Source organism: Acartia tonsa, chromosome 10 (genome assembly GCF_053477335.1).
Source record: "Acartia tonsa isolate MP-2025a chromosome 10, ASM5347733v1, whole genome shotgun sequence".
NCBI classification, from domain to species: Eukaryota; Metazoa; Arthropoda; class Copepoda; order Calanoida; family Acartiidae; genus Acartia; species Acartia tonsa.
In genome coordinates, this window is record NC_137269.1 from 30120166 (window position 1) to 30142060 (window position 21895).

At 33.4% G+C, this 21895-nt stretch overlaps 2 protein-coding genes across 2 annotated transcripts; both read right to left on the reverse strand.

Moving 5' to 3' along the window:
- Positions 1-89: 89 nt before the first annotated feature.
- On the reverse strand, positions 90-6981 carry LOC145329817 (NPC intracellular cholesterol transporter 1-like). The gene is made up of 5 exons (XM_080174218.1): positions 6819-6981; positions 6287-6390; positions 2344-5726; positions 1698-1859; positions 90-972 (listed from the first exon to the last, which is right to left on the reverse strand). The coding sequence occupies exons 1-5, from the start codon at positions 6940-6942 to the stop codon at positions 804-806; spliced, it is 3942 nt and encodes a 1313-aa protein (XP_080030344.1). The 5' UTR covers positions 6943-6981; the 3' UTR covers positions 90-803.
- A 4828-nt stretch (positions 6982-11809) lies between these two features.
- LOC145329819 (muskelin-like) lies at positions 11810-21425 on the reverse strand. Its single transcript, XM_080174220.1, has 17 exons — positions 21291-21425; positions 20508-20565; positions 20335-20383; positions 20000-20070; positions 19733-19780; positions 19004-19107; positions 18498-18555; positions 18051-18124; positions 17679-17737; positions 17199-17258; positions 16902-16997; positions 16501-16568; positions 14998-15043; positions 14593-14686; positions 13948-13995; positions 13690-13769; positions 11810-12776 (listed from the first exon to the last, which is right to left on the reverse strand). Exons 2-17 carry the CDS (start codon positions 20563-20565, stop codon positions 12722-12724), a joined length of 1068 nt encoding a protein of 355 aa, XP_080030346.1. The 5' UTR covers positions 21291-21425; the 3' UTR covers positions 11810-12721.
- Positions 21426-21895: the final 470 nt, after the last annotated feature.

The following is a 21895-nucleotide window of genomic DNA, read 5'->3' on the forward strand; positions in this document are numbered from 1 at the left end:
AGGAACCATTTTCAACATCTAAAGTCATGACGCGGTGTCGGGCCGAGATTCGAACAAATCACCTCCCCAACGACGAGGGTAAAAACTTCTTTATTATAAAACTAATTAAGATATAAATTTATTATGATGTATTGTGCATATTGACATAGTTAATATACATTATTCTTTACCACAACTATATATCACAAATATATGAGCATAACTATATAACTATACTAGCGGCTTCGCTCCTAGCCTCTAGGGGCTTTGCCCCATAAGGTAATTTTTGAAAAAATTTTAAAAAAAATTCTGGCGATGCCCATAATTTATGTGCAGCACCAGCAATTTTTTTTTGGGGGGGGGAATTTTTTCTTTTTGGGGGGGTGTCCCACCCCCCATGTAAATAGCTTAAAACCACCACAGGACCAATAGGTGTATACCCTGAAGAGTAGAATCCGATCTTAAGGGACGGACGGACAGACATCAAGCTACTTTGTATTAAAAGATAATTAATAAGTAGACCTACACTAAGCCTATTTCTTTTTTAATTAAAATAGTTAAAACCAAACTGAATCATTATGATTTTCTTATGTTTTTGCTCTAAAACTAAAATAAACGAAAATTACATAATAAAAAATATCATAGTTTCCTACAACCTAAATAATTAGAGTCAGTCTCTTCAAAAAATTGCTCTTTACCTAATACTTTAAAACATATCAAGATCCTATATTCAACTAACAAAGGACAGAGTCATGCGCGAATTGGGGGGTCAAACAGAAACCCCCATTTAAAACATCCTTGCATGTGTTTAAACTAAATGTTCTTTATATTCTTTCAATTTTTTCTTGATTCTGTTTTCTGATTTCCTCCTCCTTTGCTATGTGAGCCTCGCTGGTCTGGACAAGTCTCTCCTTTGGACCAACGAATGAGAGAATGACAGGTAGGAATATGAGTCCATGGGCAGCTCCAACTAATACTATAGCCAGATACATTCTAAAAAGATAGATATATGTAAAGTCTAGGACGTCCAAGCTTTTTATTTGGGTGAGATAATCTTCATTTTTGAAGTTACAATAGCTCTCAAAACGCTTTTGTTAGAGGATGGGAGGGGGGGGGGGGTGGAGGTTTGGGTGGTGTAAACACCCCTTACCCTTTAATCCTATTATATAAAGTAGTAAGCGTTTTTTGTCTGTCCCGAAGGATCTCGGTAACCGCTGAACCGATATTGTTCTCCATTACAGTAAAGCTTCTTATAGGTCCTGGGAAGGTTTTGAACTATTTTTGGGGAGGTTGTCTTCACCCCCCTCCCCCCAAAAAATATTTTTTTAACTCTTTAAAACTCAAATTAAAAATAGGATGAGGTCGACTTTTCCCCCTCTAATCAGTGCCCCTAGAGTCTTCTAGAGGCGTAGCCGCTAGTAAAGATATAAAGTTATACATGTAAGTAAGATAATGGATGAAATTGATGGATAAATGGGTTGATTTATGATTGTAGGTATAGTTTATTGTATAGATAGATGATTTAGATAAACGTATAGATATTAAATTTAGAAGCTAGAGAGGTAGTTGTCTAGATGTGTACATATTTATTACTTAGTATATTAAAATATATATATAGAGATTAAAATAGATTTATTTTTGGAGATGGGTTCTTAAATAGTAATCATATAATAATGAATTGAAATGATTATAGATTCTAATCCTATTCTATTCTATACCTGAAGTAGAAAACAGTAAAAATCTGAGACTTGGCAAAGGCCAGCACAACTATACCAGAAAATTTGGTGAGTGTAATTCCAGACAATACTGAGCTTCCCATCTTTATCAAGGCTGACTTGGCTCTCAATACTCTGCTTGTCCCAGGCTCCATTGCAAAAGCTCTAAATATTTTAATAGATTTCAAAAAAATTTTGGGGTATAGTCCTTTCCACGACATCCCTCCATAAGGAGCGATTCTTCGTATTTTTAAAATGGCTTTTTATAGGTTATTTTAGGTTAGGTTAGGTTATATTGTGTTAGGTGATTGCCCCACAGGGTTAGGTAATTGGCCACGCAGGGTCAGAGCCCCCCGCAGGGGCTAGAAATGGAGAAAAGCTACTGTGAAAAATACGAAGAATCGCTCCTTATGGAGGGATGTTGTGGAAAGGACTATACCCCAAAATTTTGCTAATGCATATATATGTTACAATTAAAAGTTCTCCTTTTTTTGTTATTTTTTGTATTATTTTGCAATATATATGAATACCCTAAGAAGCAGTATTTTTTTCAATATTATAGGCCTTCTAATCTAATAGTTAAAAGATCTTAATACAACTAAAACAGAAAACTTACTACATAGTAAATGAGAGAATAGTTGAAGCTAACCTGGTAATGTGACTGCAGAACTCTACACTGATACCAACAGCCATTACTAGATTGACCAAGGACACAGCATTCAGGGTTATACTCCACCACTTCATTACTGCCATGATATTTGTAAGGATCAGGATAATTGTGAAGATTATGATGAGAGAGGAGATAACATCAAATCCCATGAGAACAAGGGTAACAACAAAAATTGAGAGAAGAGAAATGAATATTGATCTCATGGCATCAGCCCACATTGTAAGATATTGCTCATAAAACACATAAAATACTGAGTAGGGGAAAACATTGACATGATTTTCTACTGGTAGCCCTTCATTCATCACTTCAGTCATCTTATCAGTTAGTTCTCTAGCCCTTTTCAATGCTGTGTAATAGTCTTTACTTGTCTTCAATATGGTATGGAAGGCCATCATGTTTGAATTAATAATTTCATATCTGGTTTGATTAACTGGAGGCATCCATCTTTGTAATTGAGTGTTCAAAGCCTTTTCCTTTAATTGAACACCATCTGCAAAAGCAGCATGGCCTCCATTTGTACAAGTGTCTCTAGGGTTTGCTTCTAAAAACCATTTTATTGTTTGGGCAAATTCAGCTGATGTAAAATCTTGTTTAATACCACACCCTTCACATTTATCCTTATCTTCTTCAGTAGGACATGGTATTTTAACACCATTTTCAAGTTGGTCTTTGTATGTTCTACAACATTCATCATTGGCAACCCAATCTCGGTAGGTGTCAACCCAGTTCATGGCAGATGTGGCAATAAAGGTATCCTTGGGCCTTTTTGACCATTGGCTGACAAGAGCACCAACTGAATCTGATTGGCACAGCTGGTGTGACATACAAAGTTTGCCTTGTATACTTGAATTTGATAAATCAATTGCACTGTTTGTATTATTCAAAACAAAATAAACAGGCGGACCAACTGAGAGAAAATCTTTCATGTATAAAAAGTATTTAAGAATGAATGAATCTCTTGGCATTGATACCTCTTGGTCAAGTCCAACCTCAACTTGTGGTGCTTCACTCAGAGCAAAACCAAATAGAGCTAGAAAAGCAACAAGAACAACAACTCGAACAATTGTGTTCATCAAAGCAGGTGCATAGAGTTCTTTGAAAAACTTGTAAGAAACACTTTCAAGTGATTTTTTCTGCATTTTCTTTCCTTGAACACAGCAAAACAAATCATACTTTGCAGATTCTTGTCTTCTCATATCCAAAGATATTACAGCTACAAAACAAGTTATTTGCATGAGAAAATCTATCATCAAGGCCATTCCAGCATATAAGGCAAATGCCCTGACTGCTGGCATATCTGACAAAGCACCAAGAAAGAAACATGTTGATTCTGCAGCTGATGATAGTAGCATAGATGGTGCTACTTCTCCAACAATTCTTCCCACGTGGTCTGCATGGGATTCATAGTCTTTCTTAACATCTCTTTGATAAGTTTGAACTAGGATGAAAATGTTATCAACTCCAACAGCCAGTACAAGGAATGGAATGATTTCAAAGATGATGAGTGTTGCTGGTACATCTATGAGGGCAAATATGCCTATTGAAGCAAATACAGACAGAAGAACAATCATGACCCCAAAAAGTCCAAGAGTAAATTTGCTCTCAATCATCAGACCATTGGGAGAGAAATCACTGTGCTGACCAAGAGCAATAGTAATGTACAAGAACATCAGAATATAAGATATAGCAATTGTAGCTAAATCACCATAAGTTTCTCTGCTAAGCTCATCTTGGACACTTCTTTCAGAATAAAAAGCAATCTCCATGTAGCTATTAGGCATTTTATTAGCCTCATAGTCTTTTAAAAAGTTAATGTAAGCCTCTTCCCAAAGCATAGCTTTCTTCAATCCTTCCACATCCTTTGGATCAGTACTTTTAGGGTCATAGTTATCAACAATTATTGACATAACTATTGCAGTTGACTTGAAATATTCAGGATCTTCTGGAAACCCTGTATTTCCATTAGGAATAAAACCACCAAGGATGTAATAAGCACTAACAGGCCCACCCCAAGGAGCCATACAAGTTTTATCTTCTGTTGGTGCCATAAGAGATGGGTTTCTACTACACTCCAAAAAGTGGTCAAGATAAGTATAATTAGTACCTCCAGTGACACTTTCAACACGATCAAGTTGTGTTTCATCATTTTGCCAATATGCCCAGATATTTTGTATATTGCATCCATCTTCTCCTAGTGGTCTGTTACACACATCTTCAAGGGTCATTTTTCTATTCTCATATTCAAAGCTTACATTTTCAATGCCTCTCTGAAGATCTAAAACTTCCAGTAGAAATTTTTTATTAAATACTGGTCCAAATGTTCTTGTTTCATCAAACATGTCAGTATAATCAAACCAATCAATACCTTCTTTTGGATTGACTTTGGATTTGATGATAACTTGTGCTGCCCTATAGAATGGTCTAAACTCTGTGTCAAAGAAGTCTTTTTCAACTCTAGATCTTGACTCTGGCGAGGCCCAGAGTTCAATTGGGTCTGTAGTGACAGTAAGCTTATACATTCCACATGACAAGCCTCCAGCTATTAAAACTGATACCAGAATAACAGTTTTAGGATATGTTGCTGTTATTCTCCCCCAAATTGTAAATATTTTTGTAATAATATTGAGCAAGCCATCGCCAATATTTCTCATGAAAAAACCAGCACACACAAGAAAAACAGAAACACCCATGGAAACTGAGTAAAGAATTATATCATCCTTTTCAATGTGCCACATCCAAGACTCTGTGTCATAATGTTCATACTGAGGATCATCAAGTGATGAGCAAGCATCCTCACAGTCAACACATCTACAACCAGTATTGTAGTCAGGCTTGTCAGCAAAACTTGGGGGCTCTTTGCAGCTGTCTACCAAATTACTGTGATAGGTAAAGCCATCCACTGATGTTGTATTACTATTACCATAATCATACAAAATGTCAAATGGTGAATATCCATTAGCTTCTGTTCCCAAATAGGTCCACCATCGTTTAGGGGTACAGTACTTGCTGCCCCATGGTCCACAAAGCAGACCCATAATTGTGTCTGATAATGCTGGGAACTGGACATTTTTACAACTGTCATATGTCTCCTGATTAAACTGCTCATCAACAAAATATGTCAATCTCCGGATCATTTCAACTGTTTCACCCTCATGGTCACCAATGCCTGGCCCAATAACAGTCTCATCAACTCTGAGGAAGTCTGATTGGTTGGGCATACATGTCATGTCACAAAAGTTTTTGACAAAATTGAAGTAACAGGTAGGACAGGTCTCCTTGAAGATCATTGCTGGAGTAGCAAAATTTGTGACTAGTGCTTGCAATTGTTTTACACTGCAACAAACTCCTCCTTCCCTTGCAATCTAAAATTATGATTATCAAGTAGTTTTCTTGGCATTGTAAAATGTAAATAGTGATCTCTTACATTTTGTTTTTTAGTATTTTAAAAAAGAAAAATTTTGGAAGATTGTTAATTTTTTTCTGGGTGTAATTTCTATATGGAGGGTGGAGGTACCCTTCCTTAGAATTTATACAAAGCTTTCTGAAACCTTTATACAGGCTCACTGTAAAAGAGATCTCCATTAGTCAAGCAGTTGGCAAGATCTTTTGGAAAACAGACAATCAAACACGCATTCTATTACTTTCAAGTAAGGATTACAGCAGAAAAAAAGGAAATTGCAATCTTTAAATCAGATAATTACTAAGGCTATAAATTAAGGCTTGAAACCCCCAAACTTTTTGTCAACTTATTCAGAACAAAAAATCAAAAATAGTCAAAAGACATGTTATTAGAGCGTATATTAAATCCTCTTATGATGTATTCAACACATTTTTAAAAATTGTCTATTTAAGCACTATCAAAGTAAAGTTATGCTTTGATATTTGAACTGTGTCTCTGTATAAGTAATACATTTTGATTTACCTCTACTAAATGTGGACAGGTATTCGCAATTAGGTCCAGATGTTCTTCAGTAGCACTCATAGCTGGACCTCGGTTCAAACAGTTCAAATGATATTTGCAGGATACTAAAATAAATACAAATAGGTTAAATTAATTTGAAGGAGGAGCAAATTTTATAATATTATCAAAAAAAAAAGGGTTAAAGGGTTGATAAGATCTTTTTTTCTTCGACGGAATAGACAGATATGGACAATTGTACAGACATCTGGTGATATTAAACAAGCAACTGCACCCGTCGAGGGTCATATGGATACTTTAAAGAGAAATATAGTAATGGGGGTGGGGGGAAAGCAAACCCATCACCATGATTTTTTTGTATTTCTAAGAAACGTAAATTTAAAACACAAAAAAAATTTACACTTATAATTTAAAGTGTTGAGCTGTATTGCAGCCAAAACAAAAGGAAGAAAACCTTCCCATTTAAATAAGAATTTATAGAAGCATAAAATTGGTCCAGCGCGGCGGTTAGGATAAAGCTGTGTGTAGCACCAACCTGGATCAAGGTCAGTATTACAGCCACACTCATCATACCAGATACAGTCAGCTCTGGCCAGGTTAACAGCTAGACAGGCTGACAGCAGGCCTACCAACAGTTTTGTCCCATCAAAACAACCCATTTTCTACTTTCTAAATTATGTCAACAGATGTGAGGCAAATTAGAAAATATGTGAATTTAGATCAAAGAAATAATGAAAAACAATTTTTGAAAGCCTAGGAAATTTTTTTTTTTCACCTGACTGAGTAAAAATGAAAAAAGTGGAATTCCCTTTCTCATAGATGTATCAATTAGTCAATCAACCGTCTAGAAACTCTTATTTCAGTAAACCGTTGTGATATCTTATGTTAATAATATTGTCACATTATTTTCAAATATTTGTAAAAGTACTTTATGACAATCTCTAAATATTACTTTAAATTTACTCTAATTTGTGAAAGACAAAAAGCCTTTTAAAATGTTAATTCTAAACCAAATAAAATTGAAATTGAAAGAACTTTCTATGATTTGAAAATGATCACTTGTTAACTTGTGAAATGTCGCAATTCAACTGAAATTCATTTTTCATACTTTGACCAAATTAGACGTTTAATTATTTTCTACCTACTTCTTATCTTTCTCAATTTATTACAGCTTATCAAAAATAAATTTGGCTTATAAAAAACAACTTAACAAAAATACATATTATTTATCATTTTTGAGGTAAACGAAGAAGAGAAAGAATATTTTTTAAAAATTTAGAATTAAAACAACAAATTGCATTGTAAAAATCCTTATATAAAAGTAACGGAATGTTTGTCTGTCTATCTACCTGTGTGTAGCATAGGATCTCTTACCGCTGGACCAATAGGGTTTCTTCTGATATATTCAGGTTTATAACTCTTTAGAGTGACTCTCATGAGAACACTCTGAAAAAAAAAGAATTTTTTTTATTTCTAAAACTAAAATTGCCTCTAGAGACCTCTAGGGGGCGTACCAGCTAGTCGTAAATGAATCAGAGGGAGTGTTTATTGATAAGAGTGAAATAAATAGGAAAGGTTTTAATTTGCGGTTCTAGTGATTTGTTATTGTGATACATTTTGTGAGAATGATAGCACCCCAAAATCTTTTTATATTTAATCAGGTGTATAAGTGATAATAAAATGAATAAGTTGACTTTATATACCTTATATTTGATCCCAGTATTGAAGGAAGAAAAGGATAATTGATAGAGAAAACGTGGATATTGTGAAAGATTTTCGCATACCCCCATAAAATGTTACTCCCAGCTGGCTAATATAACAATACTCTCTAATCCCCCCATCCACTCCCCTAACCCATCAGGAACGTATTGAGACAATATCCACGTATTCTACATTCATTATGCATTATGTATAAATTATAACGTAGTAGTCCAAAATCTATGGTCCTACTTTTACAAACAAGAAAAAACCTTCGACCATTACTAAAATTCCCTAAGTATTATGTAACGATTATTCCAGCCGTTTACGAGATCATTGTGGACATACACACATCCATAAGCAAGCAAATTACTACTTTATGGGATTTATATTTATTATCATAATATTGGACTTTTGACTTCTGGCACACTAAGATAGTAATAATTCTCCCAGAGCCTATGAGACGCCCTCCCTTATTATCTTGGCTTCTATTCTAGCTAGAGGTTTGTGCATGTCCCCTGTTTGATAATGAATTTCCGACTATAAGTGAGTCAAAGTCATTTTTCGCTTCCTTCAACCTTTTACTCAACAACCTTTGTTTTTGGTCCTTTTTTATGATACCTATTGCAGCTAAGTCTGGCGCGTGACACTTGGAAATGACTTGGCCCGTAAACAGGCGCAACTTATTGTCATACCTAGTTAGTTTATTTTGGGTTAGGACTCCCTGATGTGGTTCAGAATAGAGAAAAAAACAAAAAAACAACCTACAACCTTCCTTATTTTCAATCTATTTAAAAAATAATGTGGCTTGTTAATACTAAAAATATAATATTTGAGCAAGTAGCAACTTTTAAATTTACAAAATGAATTATCCTCATTGAAGTCATTGAACTTTAAATTTAAGAATACTTTAGACAAATAATGATTATAATTAAAATTATATATTGTTTTGTTTTATCTCACAAAAATTTCATCTTTTGATATTGAAACACGTATGATCTCAATTCCAAGTAAAATGAAAAGTAATGAAGTCACAACTCTCTATCTTACCTACAAAAAAAATGACATTGAAAAAACTAGAGGGGGGGGGGTCAATATGACCCTTCCCCCCCCCCCTCGATCTGTAAGGGTTAACATTAAAAGCATAAGATGTTGGAAAATGTATTTTAAAAAATATTACTGAAATAAAATAAAATCCAGGTGGTATCATTATCAATACAGCTGATTTAAATTTATTATGTCCACCTGGATATGAAAGTATAAGTGCAGCTGCATTGAAAACTGGTCAACAACCCAGCTGCAAAATAAGCACACAGCTGCTGAGTTATTTGTTCAGCTGCAAAAAGTAACCCATGTTTACATCGGTGGTTCAAAAAAGTTATTTTTGTTTCTCTTAACTAGAAAGGATTAAGGTAAAAAACATCATAAATGAATTAAACTTTAGGTGCGTTTATTGAATTCTTATGGGGTGGTTTCAAATTAGTTGTCTAAAAAATTTCCTCCAATAATTTAAATCCACAGTATCAATTTAATTTCCATTGTCTTATACCTTGAGATCGCTGGTAAATAGACTTAAACATTCCTAACACCTACGTCAAGCTTCCTTAAAACGGATAACCCTTTCTGGTTATTTGTTTAGGAGATCCTAAGATATACAGACAAAGATATAACCTCTATCATAATAGAAATGGTTTTTAATATATAATTTTGACAACCCGAATAGTGACCTTTTTACAAATTTATAGTGGTTGCGTCATTTGCATCTAGGAGATCTAAAAGAGAAAGTAAAAAACAGTATAAACTTATCCTAAGACTTTAATCTAAAAATTTAATAGCCAAAAACCGTCCTGGGACCTCCTTGAAGCTTCCATAAAATGAATAACTCAATATGTAAAGAAGTGATCAACCTTCAGACAAAATTCGTTCATAAATTATATAATAGAATTAACAAAAATTAAATGTACTTGAGATGCAATATCTGTAAATATTTTTGTTTGTGAAGCTACTCGATGAAATTAGTCCATGCCAGTCACTCTGTATTGTAATCTTGTGAAATAATGGATATAAAATACGTGAATATTATGACAAGGGAATTTCTATTGTTAATAAAGGTTGCTCAGATATTGGTCAATAAGTTCTTCCATGGTAAGAGGAGGGGATGTATAGGGTACAATTATATTAGCCAGCTGGGAGAAACATTGTATCAGGATATGCGAGAATCTCCTACCTTCACTAGAACTCCTTCCATTTATTGTAGGAACAATCCGACCACACAATGGGTAAAATAAATGTACATATTTTGCTACTAACATATAGGTAGTGCTTCATTTCATCCATATAAAAAGTTAGTTAAAATTGTTGAATTTCTTAGGATAAAGATTTGCGGGAATCGTATTGTTACTAATATCATGGCATTCGACCGTTATGAGACAAAAATCTGATACAAATAATTTTGAAGTTAGACGGATTATGGTATCTGTAGATCATCTGGAGTAATAAATCTATTGTTATCTCATATTTTCAAACTACTACTTGAAATAAGCTCTGCAACTATTGAAAGCAATTATTCTTGCTCAAAGATAAAGAAAACTTTATCTCTCTCTCTCTCAAGATCAATTATAACAAGGATGACAACATCCATAAAAGCGAAGCACTGAAACGGTAGGACAAACGGACATTAACACTTGTATAGTGTCAGAACTGAATAATCAGAATACAAATGTATATAAGAGTCAAAGCAAAATTGTGAGTAAATTTCTTGAAAAACTGCTTGATACAGGATAATGTTTATGGACATACCTACATTTTTAGGCCTTGGCTATAGAGTTGCTTCGCTTATAACATTATACTTTGTTGTCCCAGGAATCAACATATCAAAAATCAGATCAATCGGATGATTAGATCAAAAAAAATTTGTTGTTAAAAAAGTAAAAAAATCAACATGTTTAAAATGGACGTACTGACATTCTTGTAATGATTATAGAGTTGCTACGCTTTCTAAATCGTACTACAGAAATCACCATGCAAACTTTGAAATCGATAGGACAATTCTAACATGCCTAAATTAACGAATAAAAGCTATCTATCTCGGACGGACGGACGGGCCGACCCTAATTATAGAAAAGCTTCGCTTTTAAAAACATAACAAGTAAGAATAAGTCCATAGCTGTGAAGTAACACATTCCACTTCTGAAGTTTCGGTTTAAGCACAAACCCCGCTTCACAAAAGATATTGATCAAAGTACTTTAATGCGTGAGGAATCTTAAGGGATACGACAATGGATAATAACTAATCTATAGTCATCCCAGATAATGATAAACAAATTCTATAGATTATAATTGTTGGTTGAAAAGTGTGGACACTAAGAGTTTGAAATCAAGAAATCCCAAAATCAATAACAGTATCCAAAATTGGGTACCAGTGTAATTTACAGTTCATTGTTCCATCCCACCCAGACGATAATAAGGTTCAAACCGGTTTTTTTTTTTAAAGGAAACAAAATGAAATCGAAGCTGTGATGTAAATTATACATTTCTGTAGGAAGGGAATTGTTCTGTAAGTTGTGAGAAAGATTCCAGTCAAATGCACTTATTAGGTCAAACTGTTTATATATATGCGTTTGGTCATCATTAAGAACAGTTAGACTTAAAAGCGCATTTGACTTGAAGCTAGCTCACAATTTTACTTAATATGCGAAATCTACTATTCCATTATTTAGGCGGGGGGGAGGGGGAGGAGGTTAAGTATATTGTTCATAAATAATAAAGACACACAAGAACAAAGGAAGTTAAAGAGTAGCTCTCTTACAGAAATAAAGTAGCAAATGATTTATAAAAAAATATTTATTGTTTATTCTATTTTATTTTTTGATAATTTGATAAATCATAATTTAAATATTTTCTTACAGATAAGAATACTAATTTGATACTATTGATTTTGATTAAATATAGGTTTGTGATGTAAATTTTGTTTATAAGCTTTAAGTTTAGCATTAAGTACATTAAAATTCTTTTAATGACCAGAGATAAAACTAGCAACGAAGGCCAGGCGTCATCAGACTTTAGTGGCTGCACCCATTGCATCTAGGGCTCTAGAATTCGGCCCAATATTTTTTTTAATCGCCGAAGTCTTCAAAAAATTTATATGAATTATTTTGAAAACTAGGTGATAAACTTAAAGCTAAAAAATGGCAATTTACAAAAATGTCTTTTAATTATCAATTACTGTACGTTAAATTCTTTATGAATAAGATTAATATTTTATTATGTAAGGGTTATATTTAAGGTATATTCAGACTTGATACCTAATTAAGTTTTGTCTATAAGCGCCTGAATATATATTGTCTTTGAATAAATTTTAAAAGATTTAATCAATAAAAAGTATTTCATATTATCAATGTGATTTAAAAAAGGCTTTCTTATTTGGTTTAGTTGGTTTAACAATCAGCGAATAACATAAAAAATAAATAATTTAAAAATATAAATTTGAATATCTATATTTGTATATTATGTTTTTGTTGTTGTTTATATTTTTAAGCATAATTTAAGATAATTTGCATATTAAAGCTTGTTTGCTATTGATTACAGTTTCATTAGAGAGGTATTTTCAATTTTGAATAAAACATGTCTTTAATTAAAAAATATATATATAATTAATGGTTAACAAATATTTAAGTAACAAACGTCTCTGTAAGAGGTATTAATAAGAATTATATGATAATTTTTTTTTAAATTAAAAAATCAAGAAAAATTGTCGGGTCTTAAACTTGCTACCTCTCCCTTCGTCTCTCTGTCTCTGTACAATGAACTCATTAAAAAATTTAATTAATGCTAGTATTGCCAATAAATGTATATAAATTAATTAATATTGGTTAGTTAATACAATATTTCACTACAATCAGTGGCGTGCACGGAGTTTACATAAAACAAGAAGGATTTTATTTTGTTGTCAAGGGCGGGGGGTTGGTAGATACACTCCCTTGGGTAGGTTTCTGGTAAAATCCGTAAAGCTTATGTGTTATAAGTTAAAAACAGTAGTAGAACGATAAAAATTTATGTCAACTAAAAAAAAATTTTCTTTAGTTCTTTTCAATAATAAATAAACATATTTAGTGAATATTATCGTTCTACTACTATTTTTAAGCCTTAAAACACACACCTTTACGGATTCTACCAGAAACCTACCCCTCTCTTTGCATTCCAATACATAATCAACAAAAGTTTTAAAAGGGTCTTTCGCCTGAAGACGTCTGGTAAATTGATGAGCGAAGCTCGGAAATACACACACCCCCCCCCCCCCCCTAGAATTTTTAACTTGACACTCCCATGACTGTTTTAAGAGGGTGTAGATCCTACTCAGGAGGGGGGGGGGGGGTGTAGAGGGTTGAAATACATGTCCCTTATATCTACTCTCCTCGGACCCATAAGGGCGATTCGTCGTATTTTTAAAATGGCTTTTTATAGGTTATTTTAGGTTAGGTCAGATTATATTGGGTTAGGTGATTGCCCCACAGGGTTAGAGCCCCCCCGCAGAGGCTAGAAATAGGAGAAAAGCTACTGTGAAAAATACGAAGAATCGCCCCTTAAGATGCGTTGCCACGAAAGAGACTATATCCCAATTATCACCCCTCCTTTTTATACAAATAAGGAAATGTTATAAATAAGACCAATCCTTTAATATTATCAATGTTATTATTATGAGTTCAATCCTTAATGGTATCATATCCACAAGATTTGCAGTCGGTTGAGTCATCTCGTCGGGGAAGAAATCAAGTAAAGCGGTAAACAGCTAAAAGTGCGATACTTAAAATACTACAGAAGAAAACCAAAGAATTTTAGTAACATGATTTTAATCTATTAGAACAAATGTCTGTAATAAAATATGTAAGAATATTATGATTAAAAAATGATAACCCGATTATTCTGTAAGAAAATAATTATGAGATTAAAAGTTTAAGTATCCATCCCTTGGTTCGAATATTAAAAACGTCCAAATCCTCTGATTGTTCAAAGACCTGAATTAGATAATAAATATTATTAACAAGGATGATTTAAAACATGGTACTTAGTGAATGTTTAAACTGTTATAACTAGAAAAGTTATTTATCGCAACTCATTATAGACAGCTTTCCGTGGATACTAAAATGAAAAACTATAGATTAACACCAGTTTTGTTTATTCTGTGGGGCCGAATGCAAAAGCTAATAAGAATGGTATTCATTTTTAAATACTTGTAGAAAGTTGTCTGTAATTCGATGCTATACATGATTTTTCAGTATGGCTTAAACCGGTCAAATCTTTTTAATCCCCTATACATTTACAAAAAAATGCCCTTTAACTTAGCCGCGAAAGTGACGTAAAACGTAACCTATCTTGGCCCAAGTAGAGGGAATTCCTTGGCCCAAAACAGGCAAAACTCATCACCATGCACGGTAGGAGTTCTCATAAAAAAGTCGTGCAATCAAAGGGTTGGTTGTCTGTAGAACGTTTGGCCGCGTAATCATGCACTTCAGTAGCAAAATTTGGTTCAGAGATATACCTAATTGTGTATCCTGTTCTCTAGAAGTTATCCAGGTTACCCTGTAACTAACTTTGTCTGTTTGTAAGTTTACCTTGGCTGGAAGTTGTTGGAAGTTGTTTCTCTCCTCCTCATTACTCATATCCACACAGGGAGTTAAAAATTGCTGCAGATACAGCAAAGCCTCTCTATAAGTAATTAAAATACTTTTTTTACTTGCAGCTATGCTATTAGAGGCCTCTAGGGGCACTTGAGATAGGAGGGGAGGAGGGGGGATGTCGACCCCTGTACCATTTTTAATTTGATATTTTTCTGGGTGCAATTTCTCTTTATAAGGGTGGTACACACTCCCCACAAATAGATATTAACCTTCCCCGGCCAAAGGAGAACCATATCATAGAAGATACATAGAATAGAATCGTTATATTTCACAAGTAGGCCACTGATTTCATGAAAATAAAGGCGGGGATGGAGTAATTTAAAAGCAAAAAGTATTTTCCTTGGGTTTCCACAAAGTTCTTTAAACCTTGCACTTCTTATTAAAACCTTTTAATCATTTCATTTTCATTGCTTGGATTTTATAAAAAAACTTAACTAGGACCATGACAGGGACTAGGACAGGGAAAAAATTGTCCCCAATTTAGGTTGCTGAGAAAATACTTTTTTATATTAAAACTTCCTGAATTAGTGGAAAAGGTAAAAAGTATAGGTATAATATGCCTTCATTTCAGAAAGGAATTTTAAAAAGGCGAGACATTCCTTTGAATTACATGGGGAAGTAGGTACACTAATAAAAATAGAATATACATAGATGCACAATAATTAGAAATATTAAAAATATATTGTGTGTTTAAGAGTAGCCACAGACAATAACTTGTATTGTCAAATTTATTATCATCCATACCGATCCGGTTAAAGTTTAAGCTTAAGTGATAGATAAATTAACAAAACATTAATATATTAAAGTAACAGGATGTTTGTCTGTCGGTGTGTGTGTCTGTACCGAAAGATATCATAAACTGCTCGTACCAAGAGTACTTTTTATACAGAAAAGCTTCATTGTATGTAGTTCACGTAAAGGTTTAAACTATTGAGGTGAGGTAAGTACTATCCTCCCGAGATAATCTACACATAGAAAAAAATAAATAACCCCTACAATTTTTTAACTATATATTTCTAAATTACAACTGAAATAGGGAGACGACATCTCCTAACTCTATAAAGTGCCCCCTGAGGCCTATAGGACGAAGTCGCTAGTTATAAAAAAATCTATCTAATTATCCTTTATCTTTTGTTAAGTAGAATTGAATTAAATTGTTTTTCAACATAAAGTATATTTATTGCTGATATCATTATTTATTCAGCTGAATTTTATTATTTTTCCATGTGAAGTAAACAAAATTGCTTGTACTTTGTATTATTATATGCAACTTGGGCTATTACGGAATTAAAAATGGAATAAGACGTAAATAAAACGTAATCAGGTAATTAATTTAACTTTTTACGTAGGCCTATGAATTTCTGTGCTTTATTGAATATTTCCTATCACTTGAATTGTGTATTCATTATTATGGCGGCTATAATGACAATGTGCGAACGTGCAGCTTAAATAAACCCAACCTGTATGAGCTTATCTTTTATCTAGGATAATACGACGGATAACTAACATTTTCGTATAATGAGGGCATTCATACGTACATACAGGGGAAGATAATCCTTATATAAAAGTAACCGGATGTCTATGCGTGTGTGTGTGTCTTTTAGTCTGTCCTAACCAAGTGACCGTTTAACCGATATGGTTATTCTTTACACGGTAGCTTTCAATTTGCATACAAACCCTTTTTTTGAACGGCCTTTCGTCAAAAGTCTTGTTTAAAGTGCAGGAAAATGAGTTGAGCCTTTTTATAAATCATGGCATACCCCCATAACTAGCTGTTATGTAGGGCATTTGACTTAGCCACAGAAGGTACGATTAATATTAACCAAAGCAATGAAATAAATTCCTTTGTAAATCTGGCAAGATCCTGAACCATCGGCCTGTCCAGAGTTATCCTCCAGAAATCTCCAAGTCTAACAGGGGATCACATTATTCATTTTGACGTTTTCACCCAAACTACACCAGTAAGCAATGACCCCCCCCCCCCCCTTTATTTGGAATGAAGGAAGGGGAAGGTTTCGTTTGTTTGTTTGTATTTTACTTTAAGTCGAGTAAGGTTAGGTTAAATTGGGTAACCCGTACTTTTAGGGTATCGCAGATATAGGTCCCGCAAGGAATAGGGGGAAAAAACTAACGCCCTCCATATAGAATGATAAAGAGCTCACAATGGACACACCTAAAATATACAAATGTACATCATTCCTCTACATGACAAAACATATCAACAAATAGAATACTAATCCTTCCTTAATTTGCCGACTTTAGCCTCGCTGCCCCCCGGGTTGCCCCCGAACATGTAGTGGGTCCCTCGCTCCTCGTCAAATACAAGCTGGTGAGCATATCTGTAAATAATAATAAATTATCTATTGCATCGTATTACAGACAACTCTCCGCGGATAGTAAAATTTAGTAAGATTAATTCCAGTTTTATTAGTGCGATTGGCCTTAGGAACGGGGTAACAAAGGGGCAAAACGCAAATCTACATAAATGAATAATTCAGATGAGTTTTTTTCCATTTTCTTTCTTATAAACATTTGTTTACCTGGGACGAGGCTCAATACTCTGACGAAGGTTCCAGTACGCTGAACTTGTTCTTTCATTCCTAGGCGAAATAAAAACATTTTAAGTAGCGCAGCTAATCTAAGAATGTTATTGAATTAATTTGCTGAATGAAAGTCCCTGAAAATACTAGTCTTTTATATATATAGTTAAGGGAAAGTTGGGCTGTTAATCACACTAGTCACCAAAGTTTTTAAAAAAACGTTGTCTTTGTTGGCTTAACAACTTTGGGTACTTTCATTGGTTTTTGTTTGGTTGGTTCATTAAGTTCAGTATACAAACGTTTTAACCAGTAATTGTAATCTACAGAAGGGGTAATTTTGTGTAATATTGTTCGGGATGTACGTACATCAATTTATTAGTCATTGTTTTATCCCTTTAAATCCCTAGAGGAAGTATAGGGATTTTTTTATTGAAAAGGTTTTGGAAAAAATTAAAAAGAAATAATTTTAATAAAGTTTACCTGTAGAAACAGGACCATTGGCGACATTTTATGCTATAGATCCAAAAACTATTGGAAACCTAAAATATTTTTATTTTATATACCTACCTAAGGGAAAACTAAAGATCAAATCTAAGATTTAGGGTTTGACCAAAAATATTAGAGCACAAAAATAAATATTATCTTTTTTAAAAATACCGAGAAGACAAAATGTAAGTTATTTATTAACAGATTTATTGAATAAAAATTTTAACAGAATTTGTCAATTTCAGAAAAAAAGCGGTTTGAATCCTATATAAATCTCAAAATAAAGTAAAAAGAGTAGGTAGGTAGATAGGCTACAAAAAAATATATATAACAAATCCATAAATAACATGAATTTTATTTTTGTACCTGCACCGTTTCTGTAGAACTTTTGTCCTTGTTATTAACTCCCATCATCACAAAAATTTCTCCGTTCTTTGTATCTTTTATATTACAGTCGATTTTAATCGACATATAATTTTTCCACAACCCTCTTCCCTTATTTCTCCCCCCCCCCTTCTTACCCACTTCCCTTTTAGCTATATAAAAGAATAGTTTTACGCCAACTCTACGCCAACAAAATATTTAATTTTTTGCAATTTCAAATGGAATTAACTGGCTAAATCACAGCCCTTGTTAAGATGTTGCACCAGATTTTCATTTACAGTCAAAAAGTGATACTCTAAGCTGGCTCCCACCCATTTACCACATCCATTCCCTCCTACTGAATGAATGAATTGACCAATAAATGAGGTCCATAAACCAAAACAAAATATAGTAGATATTTAACTGTTTGATTGATTGATTGACTGTAACCTATGGTTGCTCTCTGAGTGTATCCAAGCGCGTGCGCAGTTGCCACACTCTGATTTATCTGTAAAGTACACGTGGCTTGCTTAGATATTTATTAAAGGTAGCATATATTCGAGATTTGAATTATGTTTGTTTTTTAGAACTATTCTTCTAACAGGGTTTCAATAAAAAGAATTGGTATTTTGGAGTGAATAATTGTGGTAAAACAACAAAAATCGCGACTATAATTGATTAAAATCATGTGAGTATTTCAGGTTTATAATAAGCCTAAATAAATTCTAATTGAAAGACAGTATTATATCATTTTAAACAAAAAAAAATAAAAAGTTTTGGAAATAGAAATATAAGTTTTGGCAATTAAATCTCTTGAAGTGTTGAACCAAAAATATAAAATGCATCAATAATAAAGCAAGTTACAGCTATCTTTAGGTGACCTACAAGGACAACAGAACATTTTTCTAGAGTAGCAGCGGTACCAACGAAACATATTGAAGCAAGCCATCACTGACCCTGTCAGATAAAAAGTTGACAGTCAGAGTGTCGACATTGATGGCAAAGAAGTCATTGAGGTACTCCCCTCTCTGTCCTCCAATGATGTAAAGGTTACGGTCAACTGGGATGGACAATATTCAACCAAAGGAAGGGTAGTAATAAGTTCAGTAATAATATTATTAAGGAATAAATCATATATATGTGGTAAATCGGCATAATTGAATGTGTCAAAAAGTGCAGATTGAAAAATTAAATTATCTAAATATCTCATTGGATATTACCTGAAAGAGGCCTCACCCAATAACCACTCCTAAACTAACAATAAAAACAAGGGCTCGGAAGCTGCGCGTCAGCCGCGTGTAAACCTCAATAAAATTGTCATATTTTAACTTTAAAATTCAGCTGGATATCTAAACATGATCATACAACATAGACAAATCATCTTTTCGGATTTTTTTGCACACAAGCGGGTTAAAATTTAATGCTTATGCGCAGCTGACGCGCAGTTGCCGAGCCTAGATAAAAATCTCAGGTAACTTAAAAAACTTTTTTGTTAAATGGGTGCAATGCCGCGTAAGTTCAATAATATGTTCACCATATATCAACCTTATTTTAAATCAAATTATTTAGGTATTATGACCCAAAGTCAATTTTGAAAATTTCTTTGAAAAAATTAAGTTTCTTATTCACCTAGTAACAAAAATGTAAAAGAACTTTTTGAACAAACAAAATTTTTGATTGAAAACCTGAGCTAAAAACCATGGCATGACTAGAGCGGGATTTCATCTGGGGCCCTAAAATAAAAGATCATTCAAAATCCTTACTGTTGTGTGTGAGTTCGTGTGCGCGCGTATTTGTTGGATGCAACTTGAAAGACACACACAAACAGGAAAAAAATCCTCCTAACATTTTCGTTTATGTATTTAAATTAATCGTTTTCTAAACAAACAACATTCAGAGAAATCTTGTGGAAGATTATAAAGTGTCTGTGTTTTTTAAAATAATGAAGTTACCTTTTGAAATGACCTGTCCATCCTCCCAGAGGCAAGTCCAAGTATTATTTGGAATATTGTAAACAAAAAGACCTAATATGCAAAATAATTCTTTGTTAAAAAAAGGGGGGATAAGAATCACTTTAATCACAAGATTTAAATTTTAAAAAATTCTTGATAAGAAGGTGTAGAGGGGAGGTAATTCTAAATCTATGGCTCAAAAGTACATGTTTAAAATGACCCAACTGGTTCAGGAGAAAAGCCACAACCCTGCCTCCTCACACTATTATAAAATTTTTATCTTCACGTGACATCTACATTAAACAAAGTTCAAAAAATATTTGTTAGAATTATTTCCTGAAAATACTTTTTCAGATCTTCCAGTATTGCTGCTGGAATTTAAACCCTGAAATTTTTTTTATCATTTCTTATCCATGTTTTAGTCAGCAGATAAAAATTTTTATGCGAGTGGTTTCTATTTTCAACAACAAAATAATAAACTTGAAACATTTTTTAAAATGATAATTTTCCTGAACAGATTGACCACCAAAAACATAAATATTCTGCTGTTCAGCGTCTAAACACATCTAAATAGATCAATACTTAAATAAAGCTAAGTTATTTTGTTATAGATTTTCATTTTTAAGAATCCTACAATGTCAACCAAAGCTTTTCAATTTTTTTTTTAGGGGGGGGGGTGTGCTGGCTTCGCCACAAGTATCATGTTCCCTATTTTAGAACCCAACAGAAAGAAAACGTTCATCAACCCTGGTTAAATGTACAGTAATATCAAGATGTCAACCATCACTTATGTAATTCATTTAAAAATTAAAAAAGATTTTTAAACTAAAAAAAAAATGAATTTGAAAAATGTCAAAATGTCCACTAAAAATGGGGAGATCTGCCTGGTGACGTCATTATACCTGGAACTGCTTGCTGACCACCGACCGGCAGCAAGGCTGATACAACCCTCCAGAATCCACAGGTTGTACAGGGAGAGGAAGGGGGGGGGGGGGTAAAATTTGAAAATAAAAACTTTTGGGGGTGCCCAAAGCAATGGCCGATAAATTGATGTACATCACCAATGAACAAAATTACCTCTTCTGGAATTTGTAGGTTACAATTAGTGGTTGAAACGTTTGGACACTCAACTTAATGGACCAACCAATAAAATTTTATAAAAGTCTCCAAAATTGTGAGAAAACAAATAATATGAAAATGTTCTCAGAAAACTTTGGGTACTAGTGTAATAAACAGCCAATGTCCCATCCCTCCCTATATAATTATCTTTGATTTTAATTAAGTATGATTCCTGGTGGTCGAAAACAAGACTTGGTCCCCCAATCTCCGAGGTATCATCGCTGATGAGTGTCCACTTGGATGTGGAAATATCATACAGGTAGAAATCGCTCTTTATTGAATCAGCCTGCTCGAAATTATCACGTATTTACATGAAGCCTGCAGAAAATACACCAATCTAACTGCTGAAATACTGCCACAAGTATCACAAATATCTCAAATTTGAAGCCCTAATCTTCATTAACAAAAAAGTTATGGGAATCTTAAAATGACATTTTAGGAAGTTAAAAAATCTTTAATTTGTTCAGCAAATTAACTTTATTTTACATTGCTGAAAATTTTGATATTTTTGAGTGTGAAACTTATATTGAACTGTAACTAAAGGGAAGTGGGTTGTTGGGAAATTATTACTTAGAGTTGTTTGTAAGAATCCTGGTCTCTTGTTACTGGTAATATTAAAAGGAATTGTTAAGCTCTTTAAAAAGTTTACCTCCTTGGTAAAAAAGGTACTAAAAATTTTAACATTTATTTTTTCTACGCATTTTCAATAGGTAGGTATGATGTATTAAATTTTGTAAAACATTAAAATACGGAAAATTTCCTGGTCTCGCTTAGAAC